The sequence below is a fragment of the Peromyscus leucopus genome, chromosome 5 (assembly GCF_004664715.2).
Source record: "Peromyscus leucopus breed LL Stock chromosome 5, UCI_PerLeu_2.1, whole genome shotgun sequence".
Lineage (NCBI taxonomy): Eukaryota > Metazoa > Chordata > Mammalia > Rodentia > Cricetidae > Peromyscus > Peromyscus leucopus.
This window is the reverse complement of record NC_051067.1, coordinates 62,575,882-62,600,855: the sequence shown is the minus strand read 5'-3', so window position 1 is coordinate 62,600,855 and position 24,974 is coordinate 62,575,882. Positions and strand designations below refer to the sequence as shown.

The following is a 24,974-nucleotide window of genomic DNA, read 5'->3' as shown; positions in this document are numbered from 1 at the left end:
CATAAATAGTCTCTAAATCCTACTATTAAAAATAATAATTTGAGTTGGGGAGTGGTGGCACAGGCCTTTAATCCCAGCACTCAAGAGGCAGAGGCAGGTGGATCTCTGTAAATTTGAGGCCAGGCTGGTCTATAGTGTGAGTTCCAGAACAACCAGGGCCACACAGAGAAACCCTGTCATGAAAAAACCAAAATAAAATAAAATAAATAAAAAAAGACAAAGAAAAATAATAAAGAAATAATAAAAAAGAAAAACTATTCCTTTCTTGCATTAAATCATTTGCTGCTCCTTGGGAGTTACTTATGAGTAAATGTGTGTATTAAATTTCCTGCTACAACCTCAGACAATCATTAGTATTTTTTCATTCTTTTTCTGAAGTTCTTTTAAGCTTATTTTGTCAGATTATACTAAATTTTCATTATTTCTAGGTTACTATTGAGACTCAACTTAATCTATAAGCTTATTATTTAAAAAATTCAATAATTATAGGAATTTTCTTTAAGTACTTTCCTTTTAATATAAATCTTACATAACCAGCTGCTTATGTTTCTTGATTCATAGGTTACAAAGAAAACAGGTTGAATGGGCTGATAGGAAGAATTATAGTGTAACTATTAAGAAAAAGTTCATTTAATGATAGCTTAATATTCAACTTAATATCTAACATGTTCTTTATATGCTTAGAAAGTGACAGGATATTTAAAAGTGGCCACATTATTAGGCAAGGAGTAAGGAAAGTGTCTTCATTTCTCTGTTGGATGTTCTTTGAATACTTGATACTATTAAGTTAGAATTAACCCCTCCAGTTAATATTGCTACTCTTCAGTGAAAACCTGTGGGGTGTTTTTTTTGTTTTTCAGGTTAATCAACCTAAATTTAACCAGAGGCGTATCAGTAGTGCCAAGTTCTTAGGAGAACTTTATAATTACAGAATGGTGGAATCAGCTGTTATTTTCAGAACTCTTTATTCTTTTACTTCATTTGGTGTCAACCCTGATGGTTCTCCAAGTTCACTGGACCCTCCTGAGCATCTATTCAGAATTAGACTAGTGTGCACTATTTTGGATACCTGTGGCCAGTACTTTGACAGAGGCTCCAGTAAACGAAAACTTGACTGCTTCCTTGTATATTTTCAGGTATGTAAGCACAATATGCAATTTGGTAGCTTTGAATGAATATACAACAGAAATTTTAGCAAAGAAATGATATAGTTTATATATGTTCATAATTAGGTTTTATTTATTGTAGAGACCTTAAATTGTATGATGGATTCATACACTGACACAATCTAATTTTTGTAGCATTTATCATTGATAATGATTGGTTGCTAATTTTGAGAATTGTATGGATTGTGAATTTGGCATAATATATACATTATGGTATTTGATACAGTAATTCTTAAAGTACCTGAGGGTTTGGGGGGTATTTGTTTGTTTGTTTGTTTGTTTAGAAAGTGTGTCACCATGTAACCATGTAACCCAGGCTGGCCTTCAATTCATGATCCTCCTGCCCCAGTTTCCCAAGTACTGGGATCATAGATGTACGGTGCCACAACCAGCTACTTGGAACTTGATAATATTCTTCTCTCTTGTCTTAGTTCATATCCAAAATGCTTGTTTCTAAAAGATCCAATTTATCTGCTTACCTGTTTACTTACTTACCTATTTAAAGAAATAGCAGATCACGTAAGCATTTATAATACAAAAAGCAAATGTTTTTATTAGTAAACTCTTGGGTTGTGCTTTTCATATTTATTTTTATTTATTCCATAATTGGTGATTTAGAGTAAGTATGATGTAAATTAAATTCAATACAAATATGGGGTAATTGTACAACTTCTATAAATTTTGTATCACAGAAGTTAACTTCTAGGTTGGTTGCATATACTTCAATCATCATTTCCTGTAAAATACAATAAGAAGTACTAATTAGAAAGGACAGCTCATCATCAAGTGCTTAAGATGTTGCTGAGTAAATATCAATAGTATTTGATTCTACCCAACCACAGTAGTTAGCAGTTTATCTCTTGAGAAGAAAGAAGTATTATTATAACTTGAGGCATCAGAAATGTATCCACATAGTAGCTAGGATTGATCTGGGAATAAATAATGTTGGGGAATTTCATTTTAACTTTCTCATACTCCTATACCTTCTGCCTTATTTTACAAATTTATGAGCAAGAAATGAGGAAAGGAGTTTATAGGTTTGAGGGTGAAAGTCCCTGTTTTATAGAAGGACTGTCTTAAACTGGAGATGTTTATATTAAATACCCGAGTTTTGCTAGAAAAAATGGTTATAAGTATTAATATCCAAGGTAGAATCTCTTTGAGAAGAGAATCCTTGTTTGACATCTGCTATTCCAGCTTCAGAGAAAAAAGAGCTACTCAGATAGACCCAGAACTGAAAATTAACAAAAGTGTGTTTTCCAAGTTATTTTGACAGAAAAATGTGGCAGAGATATAGGTAAGGACTGAGGGTTTGAAATGAGTTAGGCTTCAGATGAGATTATTGTATTCTGCCTAGAGTATAGAATGTCAGTCCTCTGTGATGAAATTGTTATATCTCACTAAAATAGAGTACAGGTTATGCTTTAGAAGGAAGGTAGGAAGGATCAGCTGGAAAATGCTGAACTTCCAAGTGCATGTGTATTATATGGGACATCACTAAGATGGTTGGAGTTTAATCTACATTTCAGTAAGCTTCCTGGTGAGGCCTACACTTTGAATAGCAAGAGCCTAGGCCAGGAGGTGAAGGGAAGATTGAAGCACCCATAACACGTGCTACCAAATATATATTTATATTTTTTATAAAACTCACAAAAATACATATGCATAGATTTGTGCTGCTTGTTAATATATATTAGGAATTAGAACAAGAACAAGGTAGGATGAGGGAACACACTAGTGTAGAGGAAAAATATCTACTTAGTGTTTATGTAGTAGCTGCTTAGTAAATGTTCATAATTTATTTTTATATTTTTCAAAAAGTTTTATCCTCAAATACTTTAATAGACTTTTTTCTTTTAAATTGAAGCAAGTAGCAATAGAAAAAATAATGAGAATTTATCAAAACTGTGGTATCAAATCTGCTTTTATAAAGTTAAATGTATCAACTCTGGGGTATGGAAGTAGGTTTTCTACCTTTGTTTCAGAGTACCTGAAAGTGTATTTGGCATTTTGTTTATAGTTTCTCCATGTCTGTTTTTTTTTTTTTTTTCAAACCTATGACAGCCAGAATAAAAAATGTTTAGACTAAAGTCAACAACTGGTTCAAAAATTATATAGATAAGAGAAAATAATTGGAAGTAGGGTCATTGCTGTTGACCTTTAACAAAAAGTATAGGTTTCTTGTTCAACTTTGTAACTTAGTTATTATAACTAGGTAACATCACAATACAACTTACTATTTTAAATTTTTGTTACTAATTTCTTATAGCTAAATTTATTTTTCATTTGTTATCAGCGTTATGTTTGGTGGAAGAAAAGTTTGGAGGTTTGGACAAAAGACCATCCATTTCCTATTGATATAGATTACATGATCAGTGATACACTAGAACTGCTAAGACCAAAGATCAAACTCTGTAATTCTCTGGAAGAATCCATCAGGCAGGTACAAGACTTGGAACGAGAATTCTTAATAAAACTAGGTAAGCAATTCATTACAGAGAGAAAATGAAGGGGATTTGGTTAGATTGTCTATAGTCTGTTTTGTAATGTTTCCAGTCAGAGTTTTGTATTTGCATACCTTGTGTCTTTGATGTTGAGTACTACATAATAGGGTTAGGTGAGACCTTTGTTACCTAGTTAGTTTCACTAAGTGATCTCAAATTGAAATAAAATGGTCAAGCAGGACTTAAAGCAAGTGATAGTGAAGAAAAAATACAGTTTTGTGAACTGCTTTTAATTTTAGACTCTGGTTTCTGATCAAACCTTTGGATGAAAGTGTCTCATATGTATAGTGTATTTTTAGCTGCTGTTATTCCTGAGAACACACAGGCTTTGGAGTTTGGAATAACTCTACAAAATTTCAGATCTCATTCATTAGTGGAGTTGACTGAGTCTAGAGAAAATGTGCTGCTATAAGATTATCTGTATAGTTCTCTCTATCCTTCTGAGTTGGCTACAGAAGACTTAACCTTTGAATGTCACCCCCAGGGAATATAGCAGTATATTAGTTTTGTCACCAGGTAACAAGTACAAGCTCTAGTCATACCAACCTAGTTTACATGCTAATAGCTCTTCTGTATCATCTTTTATTGTACTTTCAAAGTTTTCAGTTGGTAAAGCTATTTTATTTCTCATTAGTGCTTGGTATGTTCATGCACATCTTTACTTTCAGTTACACTTACACTATTACTTTATTGTGTTACATGTCTGAAGAACCAGCTTAAAGAAAAGGCATAAATAATAGTCCCAGCCTTACCCCAGGCATCCAGAATATTGATAAACTTGCTATCTCCAAGGTAAATCCTCATTTGGGGAATATGCTTATGCTTGCCTGATTTTCAATCCCTGCCACTACCTGTGCAAGTACTGATTTGTCATATTGCTCACCTCACAAAGACCTAGGATGAGTCTTGGCTTTTCAGCCTTGACCTAGATTACCCAATTTCTTTTTCTTTTCAGATTTTCAATTACATAAACAATCATTTCAGGCATAGCATTATCTCTTAAGTATCCACATTCTCTGTATGTTTGAAATTGTTAAGATGCAGCCTAGGGCCCAGAAATTTTCATAAATGGTTCAACTGTATATAGGGACATAAGGAGAGAGAAAAGATTGTTTTGTTGTTGTTGTTGTTGTTTTTATAAAATAAAGAGTAAAAGACTTTGACCTTCCTATGAGGAGCCTGAAGAGGGAAAAATGAATCACTATTTATGGTTTGAAACTCTAAAGATAGTGGCACTTAAGATGGGTCTGTGCCCAAGTTGTCTCCATTTTCCTCCTGGTTTTAGAGGTTAGATAAAAGGTAGAGGTTGTTTGCAGAGAATATTTTTTAAGTACGCTTTCTGTTGATAGACATAGCATCGTGCGTTTTTTGCCTTTCATTGTTTGTCTTTAAGCACCTGGAAACAACTCATGTTAGTTTCATAGCATCCAGTGCAAAGAGTGAAGCTAGTGGGGATACTAAAATTATTTCTAATGTCTTAAACTATTTACTGTATTGTCGTAGATAATGTTTATAGCAGTAATTCTGAAAATACAAAGAAAATCACCTGTATTGCATTCAGAAAGAAGGATGTGTTAATGTAATTGGTGTTCCTTTTTTTAATTTTTCATGGTTTTTGTAGTTTTCTAGCTGGACTTCTTTTAAATCTTTGTGTGTTTTTTTTTTAATAGATTATATTTCTTTGTTTGGATATGCCTTAATTACTTAATTCTATTGTTTGACTCTAAGATTTTCAAATTTTACATCATTGTGTTATTTTTTTTAAATTGACTTTAGTTTCTTTAGGTACATAAAAAGAAAAGGGGGCTAAGATATTTTTCTTTAAATTACGAAAATTAAAAAAAAAGCCAAAATGATTATCATTTAATTTTATTTTGGAAGTTCCAAACTAGTACTGCAAAGAACAGAAATGAGAGAAGCAAAAATAAGATATTCAAGCCAGGTGGTGGTGGCACACACCTTTAATCCCAGCCCTCAGGAGGCAGAGGCAGGCAGATCTCTGTGAGTTTGCGTTCTAGGACAGCCAGAGCTACACAGAGAAACCCTGTCTTAAAAAACCAAAAAAAAAAAAAAAAAAAAGAAAGAAAGAAAGAAAGAAAGAAAGAAAATAAGGTAGTCATATTAATAAAAATATATTTTAAAGCAAAAGAATATATTTCTTAAATTCTAAACAAAGCCAAAAACTATTAAAGGTCTAAAACTAATTCTAATTAAATATAAGGCAATTCAGCATATAATGAATACAGATTCTTGAAAATAGAATAAAGAAAACCAGTGAACCAAATGGGTTGAATATTTATTTTCTAAAGGCTTAAAATGATCTAGTACTAGTGTTTCCATTTTAAAACTATAGAAGAATGTACCCAAAATTAATAAATTCAGGCGGTGGTGGCGCACGCCTTTAATCCCAGCACTCGGGAGGGCAGAGCCAGGCGGATCTCTGTGAGTTCGAGGCCAGCCTGGGCTACCAAGTGAGCTCCAGGAAAGGCGCAAAGCTACACAGAGAAACCCTGTCTCAAAAAAAAAAAAAAGAAAGAAAGAAAGAAAAGAAAATTTTCATATATGTGGTCCAGTGGCATATACACCTGCACCTGGAAGGCAGAGGCAAAGAGTCAAAAGCCAGTATGAATATTAAGGGAGACTCTGTCCTAGAAAAACAAAATAACAAAACCACAAAATGCACACATTTTATACAATTTGAAATTAAGAGAAAAATTATTTCCATGCCAGGTTATTACCACTTTTATATGAACTGCACAGGCAAACTGATAGAATAGCATCTGTAAGGATAGGTAAATGAATATGACATAATGTAAACCAAGAAAGTTTGTTTTAATGTGTATGATTTGTTTGCCACAATGATTCAGGTGTTATTTGTGACCAACAAAGCTCAAATTAAAGCACCAGTTAATATATAAGACAGGATTAAAAAACAAAACAAAAAACAAACAAACAAAAAACCATGCTCTTAGCTGGGCGGTGGTGGCACACACCTTTAATCCCAGCACTTGCGGGGCAGAGGCAGGTGGATCTCTGTGAGTTTGAGGCCAGCCTGGTCTACAGAGCGAGTTCCAGGACAGGCTCCAAAGCTACACAGAAACCCTGTCTCGAAAAACATAACAAAAAAACCCACAAAAAACAAAAAAACAAAAACAAAAACACATGCTCTAATGACTTCCAAATATATGGAGGATAACTTCAGCTAAGCAGAGAAATACAAGTTAAATGACCTGAAAAGAGGCATTGTAGCTATTACCACTCCTGTGATGAGCAAGAAAACTGAGTTATCAAGCAATTGAAGTTGAAAGATAAAATGTGTTTTATTTTGTTCCCCAAGTATACTTCTAACATTTTAATATTCTAAATTTTGTCTGTATTTTACATTTTGTTATCTATATATCCTTTATATGGTTCATATATATTGTTTACATTGACAGTTTCCTAGGTATTCGGAGTTTGATCATTCTTACATAGTTGAACAAATGCAAAAGGCAGTACTTACAAATTATTTTTGGAGCTTTGTTGCAGTACAAATGCAAATGTTAGAAATAATATTATTTTTCCTGATACTTTGGAAGCATGAGTATCAAAACAGTTGCTTACATAATGTTTTCTCAGTGATGCATATTTAAAGGAGGGAAGACAATAATGTGATAATGTTTCATATCACATAAGTTATCACTGTGTTGATATGTTTACTGATAACATTTAGATTGTAAACTCCAGGCTTTACATTGTTTGCCTTTGATAATTATTAGTCACATATTTTTTTTAATATTATTTATGTGCATTGGTACTTTGCTATGGGTGTGAGGTCCCCTGAAACTGGAATTGCAGACAGGTGTGAGCTGCCATATGGGTGCGGGGAATTCAACCTAGGTCCTCTGGAAGAGCAGTCAGTGCTCTTAACCATTGAATCACTTCTCCATCCCCCAAGTATTTTATTTTTAAAATCTAGTTAGGGGTCTGCAAGGTGGCTCAGCAGGTAAGGATGCTTGCCACCCAATGTGACCTTGACTTTGATTCCTGGAACCCACATGGTAGGAGAGAACTGACTTCTGCAGTTTATCCTCTGACCTCCACACTCATGCCATGGCATGATACACACGCAACGTACTTATACACATACACAAATAAATAAATATTTTAGAATCAAACATATACATGCATAAAATCTGCAACTTTTATGTATGAAAGATAGTAAGCAATAAGTAAATACTTTTATTAATGGAAAGGTAACCTGAGACACCATCAGTTTTTCTTCAGTATCAATTTCACTTTAAAAACAGATACTTCTGAGCTTAGTTCATCTATTCTCCTTTTCCATCCAGACTGAAAATAGGTACTTTAATTTCTCGGTACTTGTATAATTTCACCAGTTGCTTAGGCTTGGAGAACTAGAGTAAATTTCTCTTGTTACTGATTTGTCTAGTTATTCAAACTCTCACATTCAGTATTCATAAAATGAGAAGACTAATAATACACATTACCAGTAATTCTTCCTGTATTTCACTAAAATTCTGTAACTAGAATTTATTTATTAAATACCTATTATATTATCAATTTATAGCCTCTGCTATAAATTTGAAGTATGTAAACTAAGTTCTTTGTCCTTAATGGTCTTATGCAACATTTATGGAATTAGAAAAGAAGTAAGATGTCATAGCATCAACATGTGCTTCAGGAACAGGTAGTAGATAATCTTACAGCAGACTGGAGGAACAGATGAGATTTCAAGCAGCATATTCCATTATACTCCATTGGAAAGAATAGTGAGTGGATGAACAACATTAAAGACAACATGTTCTGTGCAAGGTGTGGGAAAGAGTTGGGAAATAGGTCGGATAAGACCATGTCATGTGTATCTTTAAAGTAGGACGGTTGGTTGGAATTCAGTCCAGTATGAGGAAGAGCTGCACTGTGAGATGGAGAAGTAAGTGCGCAGGAAGGGAAAGATTCGGGCCTGTAAGTTCCCAGAGGGAGAAAATGCTGCTACTAAAGAAAAACTTAAACTGTATAACAAAGCTGTCATGTCCTTTTGCCTCTTTCCTCTTAAAAATGTATTCAGAGCCAGGCGGTGGTGGCACACGCCTTTAATCCCAGCAGAGGCAGGTGGATCTCTGTGACTTCAAGGCCAGCTGGGCTACAGAGCGAGAGCGAGATCCAGGACAGGCTCCAAAACTACACAGAGAAACCCTGTCTTGAAAAACCAAAACAAAACAAAACAAAAATGTATTCAGATTGATAGCCAAATGTAATTTCTCCATTAAAGTGACATGATTTTTACTCATTTATTTTGTAGTCTCTGAGATTGTTGAACTATTATTTGTAGAGTGTGGGCATGGGGTCAGTTCTATATATGTCTGAGACTGAGTTTAAACAGGATAATCTTTTAAGTATTCGAAGCTATAAGAAAGGAGAAAAGAGGTATATATACATATTTTCTTTTTTTCTAGTCTGGTGGCTTAGAAATGTACAGTTTTTTACAGTGTTTCTCACAATTATTTTCAATTCTGATTATTCTGAGAAAATGGCTATTATTTAATTCATACTTTTTATGTGATGTGGTATAAAAGCAATAGTATAGCATTTATCTTTCTAAATGTATTTTTCTACTTTTGTCCTGTTTTCAAGGCCTAGTAAATGACAAAGAGTCCAAAGATTCTATGACAGAAGGGGACAATCTTGAAGAGGATGAAGAAGAAGAAGAAGGAGGAGCTGAAACTGAAGAACAGTCTGGAAATGAAAGTGAAGTAAATGAGCCAGAAGAAGAAGTAATTACTTTTATTTCTAACAGATAAGTTTGTGATATATGTGTAGAAGAATATTTTGATTGAGTAAATATTTTAAAAGCTTTTTTTATTACATTAGTCTGTATATATGTACACACACACACACACACACACACACACACACACACACACACACACACACACCTGTGCCACAGCACCCAAGTGGAGCTCAGGGATCAATTTGTAGGAGTGAGTTTTCTCCTCAGGTTTGGAGGTTGTACTCAGGCCATTAGGTTTGGCAGTCAGTGCTTTTCCATGCTGAGCCATCTCTCCAGCTTGAGTGAAGACTTCCTAATTAATAGAGATCTTCTCCTTAGTTTTATTGCTGAAAATGTAACTAATATATGTCTATTATAACATCCCTTGATTAAAGGTTTTTATAGACACTAAAATTAGGTTGATCATAGCATTTTTATTTAATTAGCAATTTGAGAAAAATATTGTTTTGATCTCCTATGTATCTTAATCTTATTGTTGAATGTGAACAATCTGTGGGCTTTACAGTCTGAAAAACAATTGTATTGACTAAATATTCATATACTTTGCTTTATTCTTACCAACTTGAGTAGTTCTGAAATCTGAAATTCATTGTACATAATAATTAGTTTGCCCTTTTGGTATTTACGACTCTTAGGCCAAGTATGTGAAATTGCTCCTCTGCCATTTATGATCCACTGAAATGTTTTCTTGGTCCTGGGAAAATAGCTTACTTTGTGATGTGCTTGTCATGCAATCAAGAGTACCTGCATTCAATCCCCAAAATATAAGTACAAAAAAATTTTTTTTTTAATACAAACAAACAAACAAACAAAACAGGCATGGTGACATGTGCCTTTAATCCCAGCACTTGGGAAGCAGAGGCAGGCAGATCTCTGTGTGTTCAAGGCCAGCCTGGTCTACAAAGTGAGTTCCCGGACAGCTAGGGCTACGTAGAGAGACCCTATCTTAAAACAAATAAACCTAAGCCAGATAGGGTATTTAGTGCTTGAAATTATCGATCTGCAGAGTGAAGACAAGTGGATCCCTGGAGCTCATTGCCCAACCGGCCTTGCCTACTTGGTGAGTCCCAGGCTAATGAGAGACCCTGTCTCAAATAAAGAAAGGGCAGGATCTGGAATGACAGCTCACAAGTTAAGAGAACACACTGCTCCTGCACAGGACCTGAATTCAGTTCTCAGCACCCACTTCAGTGACTCAGAATCACCCCTATCTCCAGCCCCATGTTCTTCTTCTAGTCTCTGTGGCCACATGCATATACCTGTACACAGACAAACACATGCATGTAATTTAATATAAAGTAGAAGCTGGAGAAATGACTCAGTGGTTAAGAGCACTTATTACTCATGTAGTGAACACAGGGTCACTCCCTAGTACCCACTTATAGGCAGCCCACAAATGCCTATAGTTCCAGTTCCAAAGGAGACAGCTCCCTCTCTGTCCCCAGGCACTAGGCACACATAGTGTACATATGTGTATACAGACAAAATAGTCATGCAGATACAATGAAAAAAATACATATATATATTAAAAATAGGACTTTTATTTTGTTTTTAAGTAGGCTAAATATAAGGTAGAATAATAATGAGGGTAAATTTTAAATCAGAAATTGAACAGTTGTTCCCTGACTTTTGTATACATCCAAATTACAAAATGATTATGATTTAAGTGTATATGACTTTTTGTGTTGAGTGCTTAAGGCATTTAGGATAATGTGATAGCTTAGAAGTATGACTTTCATTCAACATTGAAAAACAGCTTATAATTAATACTTAAGTATTTGAAGAAATTGAGTTTGAGTTTTAAAGTTTTGGTTTGAGTATATGGAACCTAGATATTTAGAGAATATATGTAGTTTAGTGTTTAAAGGAATATTAATTGTTCTTAGAGTCATAAAGTAGATATTTTTAAAGCTCCATTTAGAATTAAAGAGTAAAGGGCCCAATAATTTAAGGTAATTAAGATTTTTTGCAGGGAAAAGTGAAAATCTGCAAGACCATGTTTTCTTTAAGCCCATAAGTTCTCTAGCTGTTAACAAACATGTGGTGTGATTTAACTACACAAGTAATTTTACTGTTAGTTAGAAATGAAGGATTGTGAAAAGCAGAAGAGTCAATATGTGTGGCTTTCATAATTGGCTAGTATTCATAGAAAGCAGGAATGTACTTTTAAATATTTATGTGCTGCTGCTTTCTTTTTCAAACCTACAGCTCCCTTAAAGTAGATAAAAAATAAATTAACAATTGAAAGCTGGAGTATGTTTCCATAATTGGTTTCAGCATAATAGACAGATATTATGTTGATTTATTTTCAAAATGAAATTGCTATAGAAAAATTCTATAATATAAATTTAATTGGCTTAAGTACTTTATATAACAAAGGGAAATGAGACAGCATTTCCTTTTAGATTTTGAGACTAATAATTGTCTTCGTATTTTTCTGTGTGATTAATTAGATGGACAAAGTCTAATGAATCTAACATCCTTAGTATAGATGAAACAGCTTTCTTACGTGAAGAATGCAAGGTGTATTTTTCTTTTTAAATGCATTTCTTTGTTCTCTTGAAACTCTTTTTTTAAAGATTTATTAATTTAATGTACATTGGGGTTTTGCCTGCATATATGTCTGTGAGGGTGTCAGATCCTCTGGAACTAGAGTTACAGACAGTTGTGAACTGCCATGTAGATGCTGGGAATTGAACCTGGGTCTTTTGGAGGAGCAACCAGTGCTCTTAATTACTGAGCCATCTGTCTATCCAGCCCCCATTTCTTTGTTTTCATTATTGAACTTTTTGCTTTGGAAGAGTATTACTTATATTTCAAATCAAAGATGGTAACATTGCACATGATATATCTCTGCTAAGGAGAAATACAAACAAAATGTTTAATTGCAGGGGTTATGTGGCTGTCTGAAAAGATGTGTTGACTTTGAGAAAAATGAGATTGGAATGCTTCTCCTCACCCTCCAAGGTCACTCACTGTTCCCTATAGCTATCCTCCAAATCCAAGCAGGGATTATTGAAAAGGAAAGATGTGTTGTGGATTAATAAACACGGGGAGGGGTATTCTAGGGCCTCATAAGGATTTAGCTCAGTGGTATATATATATATATGTTTAGTGTGCGTCTGACCTTGAGTTCAGTTCTTCAGTACCCCTCCCAACAGAGCTACTGTTCTGTTTTTATCTTGGTTCTATTTTTTTATGTGTATGAGTGTTTTACTTACATGTATGTATGTATGTATGTATGTATGTATGTATGTATGGTTATACCATGTATGTTCAGTGCCCCCAGAGGCCATAAGAGGACACTGAGCCTAACAGAGGGTCAGCTGGACTAATAGACCATTGTGAGCTGCCATGTGGGTTCTAGGAACTGGACCAGGATCCTCTGCAAAAACAAGTGCTCCTAACCATTGAGCCATCTCTCCAGCCCCATCTTGGTTGTTTTATATGTCTTAGCACCTCCCAACCAGGATATTTTTTTTCCGTAAATATCAGCTATAAAACTCAAATAACTACTGAAGATTAAGTAGATGATCTACTAAAGCATGATTTTCTGCAGCATGTAATTTATCAAAGGAAAGTATAAGATTCATTGTTATAATAGCAATAATAGTTATTTACTGAACATTTGCTGTTCTGTTCACTATCATAGGTACTCTATGTGATTGTTTCTTATGAATACAGTTGATATTACTGAGAAACAAAGTGCAAATAGGGTAAATAATTTGCCCACACTCTCAGAGTAGTAGCAGATCCAGTATACATCATGGGCACTTTGTTTTTTATTACCAGCTCAGTTTTATGGTGTATTAATGATCACTTTATAATTCTACCCATTATTATGTTAGTATTTAGGGATATCAGGACAGATGTATTCTTATTTTTCTTTTTTTTTTTTGTATTCTTATTTTTCAAAAATGAATGTTTTTATCCAGTTGGCCCTTCTTCTATGCATTCAACTATTCACATATAAAAAATATTCGAGAATCATACATTTGTTCTAAACATATGCAGACCATTTTAGTTATACCCGAGACAATGCTGTGTAGCACTTACATTGCATTAGATAGTTTAAGCAATCTGGAGATACTTGTACTCTGTGGGAGTCCTTGAACCAATCCTGAGATGCAGTTTTATTGACTGAGAAAAAAAGAGGGTGGTGTTAATTCATTTAGCTTAGTTTAATTTAGTTTTTTAATAGGAAGCATCTTTTATTATTAATTGATTCATGGGAGGGACTGGGAAGATGGCTTATTTGGTAAAGTGCTTGCCTTGCAAAATTCGAACACCTGAATTTTATCTCCAGCACCCACATATAATCCCAGTTCTGAGGCTGAGATGAGATAATCCCAGAGGATCCCCTGGCCACCCAGTCTAACCAAATCAGTGAGCTCTAGATTCATTGAGAGACCCTGTCCCCTAAAATATACTATACACACAACACAAACAATAATTCATTTTCTTCAAGGGCAAATATAAGATGAGCTTTTTGTTTTGTGTGTTTTTGTTTACTTGCTTGCTTATTTTTGAGACAGGGTCTCATGTACCCTAGGCTGCTCTTGAATTTACTGTGTACCTGAAGATGACCTTTGTCCTTCTTGGGTTTTTGCTGTTGTGCTAAACACCACCATCAAAAGCAGCTTGGGAAGGAGGAAGGTGTAGTTGATGTTACAGGTTGCAGGCCTTCATTGCGGAAAGTCAAGACAGGAGTCTAGATGCAGAGAGTGAAGCAGAGACTCTGGAGGAATACTGCTTACTGGCTTGCCCAGGATTTTGTTTGTTTTTTGTTTTGTTATTGTTTTATGTGCATTGGTGTTTTGCCTACATGTATATCTGTGTGAGGATGTCAGGTACCCTGGAACTGGAGTTACAAACAATTGTGAGCTGCTATGTGGGTGCTGGGAATTGAACTCAGGACCTCTGGAAGAGCAGCCAGTGCTCTTAATTGCTGAGCCATCTCTCTAGCTCTGCCCAGTTATTTATTTTTTTTAAATAATCCAAGACCACCTGCCCAGAGTGGCCTGGCCCATCCCACATCAATTATTAATTAAAATAATGCCCCGCACACATGCCCACAGGTCAATCTGATGGAGGCAATTACTCATTTGAGGTTCCCTCTTCTCAGGTGACTCTAGCTTGGCTCAAACAGTGACTCAACAGTATAACCTTGAGCTGACCATGCTCCCTTAGCTACTGGGATTTATTATAAGCATATACACTATGCCTAACTAAGAACATCATTTGTGAATTTAATTTTAAATTGCAGAGCTACCTTAAATAATTCTTGCATTTAGAAAATAAAGTTTATGCTTTTGTGTTTTTTTTTTTAACTTTTATTATTTATTGGAGGTGGTAGGTAGGTATGGGTTCATATGTACCACAGCACTTATTTGAAGGTCATAAGACAGCTCGTGGGAGTCAGTTCTTTCATTCCACTATTCCAGGGATCAAGCCCAGGTCATCAGGCTTTCTGGAGAACACTCTTACTAGCCATAGTATTCTTTATGCAATCCTTCCATGTATAACTCTAAAAAGTTTACAGATGTTTGTAGTAAGAGTATACTTTTGGGACTTTGGAATTATTCTTTATGTACGCACTGCTAACAGTAGTATAAATTTGTTGTAGCCTACTAGGTTTCCTAGTGGCTGTGCCCAGCAGGACTGCATAAGAGGTTGATTGGACCACAGGCCTGGGTACCAGATGTTTGTAAGGGTCTACACTTGACTGTAACTAGCGGGAGCAGGGGGGGGGGGTGGCATTGTTATAAATAGACCTTTGGAATAAAGTTCTGGGCCAATGGATAAGGATCCAGGCCCACTCGAGTCTATCCTGTGTTTTCTCTCTGTTTCTCTCCCCTCTATTTCTAACTAAGTCTCTTATACTTCATTCCTCAGGAGTCCATGGGGTAAATAATAGTGGCAGCTGGTCCCCCACACAGATTTAAGTCATTTATTTAGGGAGTGTTTCTCACTTATCTTGGCACACTGAGTTTAGGATAGTGGACTTAAAACTTTTATTGACATCTAGTTGACCTAGTTACTGACTGTATTGTTTGTGATACCTAGATACACTATGTAATGATCAGGTTGGTAATTATTAATTCTGTCTCAAATATTGATGATTTCTGTGGTTTAGAAGAAAATATGGTATGCCTACATTATGAAACATTAATCCTCTTCATGAAAAATGCTGTCACTTGTGCCAGTGTGAATGGAACTGAAGGGTATTGTGTTAAGTGAAATAAACCACAGAAAGAATAGCATATGTTTTCACTCATTCAGGGAAGCTAAAAAGAACGAAAGAAAAAGAATCTCATGTTTGAGAGTAAAATAATGTGTCTATTGAGTAGCAGTGGGTCCTTGGGCAAGTTACTTAACTATTCTGAGCTGCGCGGGCGGTGGTGGCACACGCCTTTAATCCCAGCACTCGGGAGGCAGGTGGATCTCTGTGAGTTCGAGGCCAGTCTGGTCTACAGAGCGAGATCCAGGGAAGGCGCAAAGCTACACAGAGAAACCCTGTCTCGAAAAACCAAAAAAAAAGGGGGGGGGGCTGAAGAGATGGCTCAGAGGTTAAGAGCACTGACTGCTCTTCCAGAGGTCCTGAGTTCAATTCCCAGCAACCTCATGGTGGCTCACAACCATCTGTAGTGAGATCTGGTGCCCTCTTCTGTATACATAATAAATAAATACATCTTTAAAAAAAAAAAAAAAGTGGGAACAATCAAGTAGAAGATAACATTTCTAAACTAAAGTACCTTGTAAAATTTAGTGCTATATCATGGCTTTTTAACTGGTGATATTAAATTTGAACTTTGTAGAATTAGATGAATATTAAAAAAATAACTACAGTGAGAAATTTCCTTAGAGGTGAGAAAGACTAAAGGTTCAGGAAATGCTTCCTCGTGTAATTTAGGTTTATGCAACAGCTCTGTGCACTGTTTGACCTGTGACTAGTTTTTAGCTTCTGGCATGTAGGAATGTTGCCTTCTGACTTTGTCCTGTCATTCATTTTGAACAGACTCCATAAAAGGAAGCTTCTTAAGGCATGTAAAGTCCTCTTTCAAAGGGTTTTAATCATCTACTGATGTTAATTTCAGGAGGGTTCTGATGATGATGATGAGGGAGAGGAAGAGGAAGAGGAGAATACAGATTACCTCACAGATTCCAACAAGGAGAATGAAACTGATGAAGAGAATGCTGTATGTATGGCTGGATATTTTTTTAATTGTGTAGTGTTTTGAATATTTGAATTTTAGCCCGTGATTATGGAAGAAAAATAGCTTTCTTGGGAACTCACTTGCATTCAGTTTTCCCTTTGGTAACAAGTTCTTTTAACCTTTATTCTTTGGTTATGTTGGCCACATCTGTATAGAAAACCTCTGACCTGTGAAGCATCACAGTAAAAATATGTTGTGGCATTTTCTTTGTTTTGATAAGGAGGTGATGATCAAAGGAGGTGGACTGAAACATGTCCCTTGTGTAGAAGATGAGGACTTCATTCAAGCTCTGGACAAAATGATGCTAGAAAACCTTCAGGTATGAAATATTCTCTATTTAAAGACTCTTGAACACAAAACATTGTAGTGCACAAAATTCTGATTGATGTAAACAACCACCTCTGTAGCATATCTCCCTCATGTACATAAGTTGTGACTACCAGCACCTCCTGGGTGCCTGATTTGCAGTTAGGGGAGAGAGAGGTGGGGGGATAAATGTAGTTAATGTAAGACTGGGAACAATCATTTTTAAGAGCATGCACTACCCTTACTGAGCTTGGTTCCCACCATCAGTGTTGGACAGTACCAGGAGATCAATAAATCTTTATGTCCACAACATTAGTAAACTAGATTTGTGGGGGGAGGGTGAGACAGGGTTTCTCTTTGTGGTCCTGGCTGTCCTGGAACTCACTCTGTAGACCAGGCTGGCCTTGAACTCAGATCCACCTACCCAGCTAATAAACTAGATTTTATCAGAACTCACAAGGCTGTTTGTTTTTGATTTGGTATGTAGTGCTGGAGCTCAAACCCAAGACCTTGTGCATACTAGCTGGGCACTGAACTGCATCCCTAACCCTCCATATAGTAATTATTAAAATACCATAGTAATTTGGAATAATTACATTTTTCTATAATTGGAGAGAAAATCCTTTGGGTTGTTTGCATCTGCTTATTAAATTACTGTCCCTCTTTGGTGATATAACAGTGCTTTTGTTAGAACATGGAATTGGTGAGGAGCAAGTGCTGTGGTAGGTTCAGTAAAGGGAAGAAGTGACAATGTTCAATGTAGATAAATATTGATCAGTCTGTGCTAGAAAGGGAAGAGAAACAGGGAGTGGCTAGGGTAGGCCATAGAGCAAGGTGGTTTCTTATCCTGTTTTTGGTTTGTTTAAGATATTAAGTCACTGTTTGCTGATGAACTGGTTCTTTAAAGAAGAAATACTAGATTTTACTAATGACATAGTTATTGAAGGGTTCAACATATCTCCGTCATCCCTCCCCAAAGTATTAACAAAATAGTTATTATTAAGTTTATAATATCATTATACATATATTAGGTATTAGGCCAATTTGCTTATATATCCAGATGTTCTGGTATATATATTTGGGGGTGGTGATGTTTGGTTAGTTGGGGTTTTTGTTTGTTGGTTTTGTTTTGTCCCCAACATAATATTTTTATTAATTATTTGGGAATGTCATACAGTGTACCTTGAACACTTGCCTTCCATTCCTCCCAGGTCTACCCTCCCACCCCTGTGCTCCTTCCTCCCAAAAAACTAAAAAATTAATTAAAACACCAAGTCCAATTTGTGTTGCCCATATATACTCACTGACACTTGGTCATACTCAGCCCCTTAAAGAAAACTGAGTCCTTTCCCACCCACCTCCATTGCCTCCTACCCCCACCAGAGGCCATCAGCTGTGAAGAGCTACACTTTAGCATCTTTATCAAAATTTTTAAGGACTTTCTTCAATAGCTTCTTGTCTGGACTGTTCCTTCCCTTTTTTTGGAGTGGGGAGGTTTTCACAGAAGCCTTCAGTGTTTGTCTGGTTTTTGTTTTGTTTGGGGGTTGTTGTTGTTATTGTTGTTGTTGTTTGAGGCAAAGTCCTGTTCGGAGGCTGAGGCTGGCCTCAGACTTATTAGCCCAGGCTGGCCTTAAATTTATGATCTTTCTGCTTCAGCCTCCCAACTGTTTGAATTACATGTACATGCTACCATAATTAGCCCAAAAGCCCTTAATTTATGAAGTAAAATCTCATGTCATTTTAGAGGCATGTCAAATAAAGCATAATTAATTATTCTGATCTTCTGAAAGAGAAATAAAATAGTTTGTATAAAGAAGCTTATGGAGTCAGTACCATTTAATAACTATTGAGCAACTACTATGTGACTAAGATTGTACAAGTAGTAAATAAGATAGACACTCTTCCTGTTCTTAGAGAGGATAGATATTTTAAAACTACCAAGTACATTACTTCTAAATTGTGGTAATTGGTAAGGATAGAATGTTTTGGTTTATAGAAAAGGAAGATCCTTAGGTGGGATGGTGAAGACAATTTTAATATCACAATGGAGCTATTTAAAGGTGGACTGGTGAGATGGCTCAACGGTTAAGAGCACTGGCTACTCTTCCAGAGGATGTATATTGCTGAAATTATTAAGGCCACTCCATGTAGTTAAAAGGAAAGTTTATTAGTGGCACAACTTACAAATGAAGGGATAGATAGGTCACAGGGTCTGAGGAAGGTGTATCACAGTCCAGCGGTGTTCTTTGGAGCTCTGCTCAGTCAACCTCCACCATCCAGGGTCCAGGAACAGAGAGCACCATTCGTCTTGGGTCTTCAGGGCCCTCCCTTGGTCCCGCCTTGTAGGCGTGATAGTTACCGAAGCCTCAATGGGGGTTGGAACTTCCAGACCAAAGCTGGAATGGCTACCCACTACAGATATAGGTTCAATTCCAAGCACCCACATGGTTGTCACAACCATCTGTACACCAATTTCAGGGGACCCAACACCTCTGCATGTACCAGGCATACAAGTGGTACAGAGTCACATGAATGCAGACATAATATTTACACACATAAAATAATTTTTTTTAGTTACAGGAAGGTAGAGAAAATTTCAGAAGTCTTGAGACAGAAAAGATCTTGCCTTTGAAAACTAAATAGAAGCTTAGTATCGATGAATATAATCTACAGGAAAATGGTGACAAGAACAGAGAACCATGATGGGAACCCTTGGAAGAACAAGTCCTATGTGGAGGTAGTTCTGATGGAGCAAGACTGCAAAAGCTGAAAGCCTGGGTAGAAAGCTATTGGTAATCAATAGGATAACAGATGGTGATCTGTCTAGCACAGTATCAGGAAACAGACATCGATTGCTTGACTAGATACAGTTTGTGGGTTCGATCTTTTGCAGCTGTGACAGACAGATGTCTGAAAGAAATAGTTTGAAGGAGGAAGAATTTGTTTTGTATCTTGGTTTCAGTCCTTGATTGACTCCATTACATTTAGGACTATAGCAGTGCAGAAGCATCATGAAGGAAGTGCATGGTGTAGGAAGCTATCATCCCAAGGAAACATAAGGGACCAGGGACAAGATACATTCCTAAGAACATGCCTCCAGTCACTTGCTTCCTGCAGCCAGGCTTGTGTTGGTTAGACCTTTTGTCAGTGTAACAACCACCTGAGAAAACAACTTATAGGGAAGAAAGATGACTTTTAGCGCCATTTCAGTCCATTTCTGCTTTATGCCTAAGATGTGGTAGTAGGGTGTATGATAAAGACTGTTTACCTCAGAGAGGCCGGGAAGCAGAGACAGAAGGGGTCAGGGTAAAGACTCTTCAGAGGTACTTTCTCCATAATGCATTTCCTCCAAAAAACAAGTTCCCACCTCCTAAAATTTCCAATACTTGCCAAAGTGACACTCTTAGATGGGACTACAGAATGAGTTCAAGGCCTCCCTGGGCATCTTAGTGGGTTCAAACATGTCTCAAAAAAATAATAAAAGGGTTGAGGACGTGGCTCAGTGGTAGGATGTACCTAGACATGTTCAAGGCCCTGAACTCAATCTCTGGCGCTACAAATTAATCATATGTGTTTAATGTAGGACAGTTTGCTTAGTACTGGTTGTTTGGTTATATGTGTATGTTAGCATATGTAAGAGAAAGTCTGGAGGAATCTAACCCAGTGGTGATGGTGGTTGCATCTTCGACTGAGGCAGAGAGGTAAGGTAAAGGAATTAGTCTATACACTAATACATTTTTGTATTTAAATATCTTACAAAGAGAATGTATTAATTTTGTAATCATTAATAATTTAAGAAAAACTTTTCATTTTTTAAGTAAAAGATCTTTATAAATATAATGAATCTGGGACTATATCAGGCCAGTTCTAATAAAGTATAACTTAGAAAACAAAAATCAATAAAACTGTCATTTTGTTTGATTGGCAAGTCTCTTGAATATATGAAGCTTGTATCAAAAGATGATTTAGGTGTTCAAAGAACAATTTTGAGACCTTGAAAGGAATCAGGCCTGCTCCATTCATCAGGATGTAGACAGGAATTGTTAGCATAAATTTAAGATTCCTACTTCATTAAATACATCATTTCAGGTCCCTGCTTTTACACTTGTTCTTCTGTTTAAATTTTTTTCTCTATTTCCAAAATTGCTATTTTACCATCTGCTTGGAAGAAGTTACACTAAGTCTTTAATATTCTCAAATGTCCCATTTCTGTTCAGTCTTTCATGAAATTCCTGTACCTACCTACTCCCAGTTAGGCACAACTAGTCACCTCTATACAAGCAGTAAGTACCTCTATAATGTATTATAGCTTATGTATATGTCTCATTTAAAAGTTTACAGGCTTTTTGAAGGTACACTAAATAAATCCCCCCACCCCTGCCCTGTGTGTGTGTGTTAGACTGATAGACATTGTGTGTCTTCGTCTGTCACTCTTCACATTATTTTTTGAACCTAGAGATTGGCTTAGACTGTCTGATCAGTGAGCCCCTGGGATCTTCCTGTGTCTTCCTGCCAACTCTGGGACTACAAGTACTACTGTACCCAGCCTTTTATATGGGTGCTAGTGATCCAGACTTAGGTCCTCATGCATGCATGGCATGCACCTTACCTACCGAGCCATCCCCCCACCCCTTGACTAAATCCTTTTACTCTTACCTCCAAGCTTAACACTAAGTAAGCATCAATGGAGGCTCGTGTAATTAATCACTTGGAAAATTCATTGTAAATTCTAAAATCAGTTGATACTACAGCCAAGAAATTAATATGAATTGCTACAGATTTCATTTGTTCTTGAGTGTTTGAGTGCCTGTTGTATGTAAAGTACTGCTGTGGGTGCTGGGGAGAGGGTAATAAGCACTCAGTCTAGTGGCAGAGTCAGACTTCACACACTGAGATTTTCTGGTAATTACAAAAGCAGATGTGTGCATGAGAGTGAAAGAACAGAATGCATTTGAAGAGCTCAATCGGTGGGACCTGCAGTGCTGTGTGCAGGAGGCTGGTGCAGTGAACAGAAGCCAAACCACGTGGTTCCTTGGAGGTCAGACACAAAGGCTTTTTAGGTAGTGAGGAGAAATAGTCCTTGGCTTCATTTGTGTTTCAAAGTCCCTGCATCTTATGGTTGTGTTTTAAGAAACACCATGTTGGCTAGGAGGTGGTGGTGGCGTATGCCTTTAATCCCAGCACTTGGAGGCAGAGGCAGACGGATTTCTGTGAGTTCGGGCCAGCCTAGTCTACAAAAGTGAGTTCTAGGACAGCCAGGACTGTTACACAGAGAAATGTCTCAAAAAGAGAGAGAGAGAGAGAGAGAGAGAGAGAGAGAGAGAGAGAGAGAGAGAAATAACCATTGTTTGCAGTTTATGTTTATATTTCTCTGTGTTTCAGAATATTTATATACTTTTTAAATTTCTGTCTTGAAGCAGAGAAGTGGTGAATCTGTTAAAGTGCACCAACTTGATGTTGCTATTCCTTTGCATCTCAAAAGCCAGCTGAGGAAAGGGCCCCCACTTGGTGGGGGGGAAGGAGAAACAGAGTCTGCAGACACAATGCCATTTGTCATGTTAACAAGAAAAGGCAATAAACAGCAGGTAAGAAATGTCCACTGTGTAGTTAATTGTTGGTTATCAGGTATGAGAATTAACTTTGTTTAATAAATTCTAAGTTACTCTTTTCCTACAAAAAGAAATGGAAACTTTTAAAACATTCAGTGGTAGAAATATTGTCCATTATATGTATGGAAATGCATTGATTGACTTTTACAGAATGGATACGAGTTAATGGAAAGGACATTTAAATCCTAAGTGCATCTATATTCGTAAGAATATATGAATTTTTTATCTTTACGTGGCAACTATATATAAGGAAGCTCAGTGTGGGTAGAGAAGAAGATATTGACTAACATCTTGGGAAAATGCCGAGCTGCCAAACTTCCCCTTGAAATCTGTTCCTGACCCTGTACCTTCTCTTATAGTCTTACTAGACTCTCTTTCTTTGCCATATGTTACATATGGTCCCTCGAAATCATTTCCCTGGCTATTAAGCCATTATTTTAGGGATTCATGTGTTCATTTAGCAGATATTTACTGAGCATCAACTCTGAGCCAGTAAGCATGTATATGTGTCTAGGTCCTAGGACTATAGTGACACACGATGGAATATCTCTCCTCATGGGTCTTATATCCTACTGAGATAATAAGACATGGCATACAAGGATAAAGGCCAGCTCTCAGAACAGCTCCTGGATGCACATGTATTGGTTGTTTTTATGTTTTATCATTTCTGATATCAGGTTCATTTCTAAAGTTGATTAAATCATGTAATAATTAACATATTTTTCCATTTTAATGATAAGGAAAATAATGGTATATATTAAAATTAAATACTAGATTTTATGAAATAAGATAGCTGCCACAGGTAGAAAAGTCTAATCCTTGGTTTTCATGTTATTCTCGTAGCCATTTGTTTGTTTTCATGCTAGGCCCTTTGTATAGAGTAAGTTAAGCAAATTCTTCCTCTCTTGGAGCTTTCATTCTGTTTAGGGAGGTATACAGTAAAGAAATTCAGTGTCAGCTTGGGGTAATGTGAGGGTACTAAAGCAAGGTGGAAAGAGATGTGACAGGAGCAGTGACAAGGAGACTCGGTGATTGTCATCTGTGATGGAAAGAATAGTCTCTTCAGAGTAAGGATACCAGCATAGTGAGGTGGCTCAGCGGTGACAGTCTGATTTCAGCCCCAGAACCCACCTGAGAGGAGAGAACTGACTCCCGGAAATTATCCTCTGACATACACACTCTCTGTCTGCCTGCCTGCCTGCCTGCCTGTCTCACACATAGAGAGACAAATTGAATTTAAAAAAAAAAAAAAAAAAAAAAACTTAAAAAAAAGCAATCAAAGGTCTTCCTGGAGATGGAGGCTGAAAGTCCCTAGGCAGAGGATAATGGTAAGCAGGAGTCCCTGAAAGATTAGCAGGGCTAGCTCATGGTGAATGTCCATAATTTCTTGTTTAGATAAGGGATCATGGAAGTCCTACTTTATACCATTCTTTTGCTAGCTGATGTATAAAGAGGTCTCAGTTACAAAATAATAGGGCCAGAGACTTCACATGGTTGTCCGCTTCTCTGTCCCTTTCTCCTCCACAACCCTAGGCCCAGCTTGCCTCCCTACTATCCTTTCAGATTTAGCTCCTTCTGGATCCAGTAGCTGAGGCCCAGTCCTGTCACGTAGAGAACAGAGAGTCACCCTTCCACAATCCCCCAGGTCTTCCAAGCCTAGCTCCAGCCCCGAATTGGCTTCTTGAGGACAAAGAACAGCTCTACAGCACTATCCTAAGTCCCCAGTGCCAACAGATGGAAGCCAAACAAAGATGCTGACTCCTTGCACACACCTGCTAAGACCTGAACCTGGAATTAGCCCCTTCTTGAACCTGGGGCTCAAAATGGGCAGCCACCTACATGCCCTTAGCCTTGTTTAGTAAGAGTTCTAGAACCTAAAAACTGTGTCACACTGCAGTATCCCTCTGCACCTTTCCGAGGAACTGGAATGCAAGTACTCAAACCTTGGGAGTAGGCAAGATAGGGGAGTCATTTAGCTCCCTAGGCAGGAAGAGGAGCCCTGACTCTTGACCTCCAGGAGTCTGGCTGGGAGTCTATATTCTTAGCTGTCAAGCTACTAGGCAGGTATGAGGACTGAGGGCCTGCCCCTTGGAAAAGACAATGCCCACTTAGGTAAGACTTCTTTTCTTTTTAAAAAAAAAAAAAAAAAAAGGAGAAATTAAGACAATCACTAGCACCCTAGCCCCAAGGCTGAGGGTCACAGAGGCTTGAAGAACCTTGCAGCCATGCTCACCCATCCTCCACACTGCTGCTCAGTCTGTCTGGTGTTTGGGCTATGTGACTAGATAAAATTCCCCTCTGCGTTTTTTAAAATTTCTAAATGAGTATGTCTGTTCTTGTCCATAATTTCTTGTTTAGACAAGGGATCACAGAAGTCCTAC

At 36.9% G+C, this 24,974-nt stretch overlaps 1 protein-coding gene across 7 annotated transcripts in view; it reads left to right on the top strand.

Annotated features, from left to right (window-relative positions):
- The window catches only part of Upf2 (UPF2 regulator of nonsense mediated mRNA decay), a 121,692-nt gene that overhangs the window by 84,241 nt on the left and 12,477 nt on the right, over positions 1–24,974 (top strand). For 5 of the 7 annotated variants that reach the window (XM_028891682.1, XM_037205975.1, XM_028891699.1 and 2 more), the window contains 6 exons: positions 861–1,136; positions 3,463–3,646; positions 9,305–9,444; positions 16,559–16,660; positions 16,899–16,997; positions 22,402–22,569. In XM_028891682.1, the coding sequence (XP_028747515.1) occupies positions 861–1,136; positions 3,463–3,646; positions 9,305–9,444; positions 16,559–16,660; positions 16,899–16,997; positions 22,402–22,569 (969 nt within the window). The remainder of the gene's footprint in view (positions 1–860; positions 1,137–3,462; positions 3,647–9,304; positions 9,445–16,558; positions 16,661–16,898; positions 16,998–22,401; positions 22,570–24,974) is intronic. The other 2 variants (XM_028891689.1, XM_028891718.1) reach the window with 1 other exon arrangement.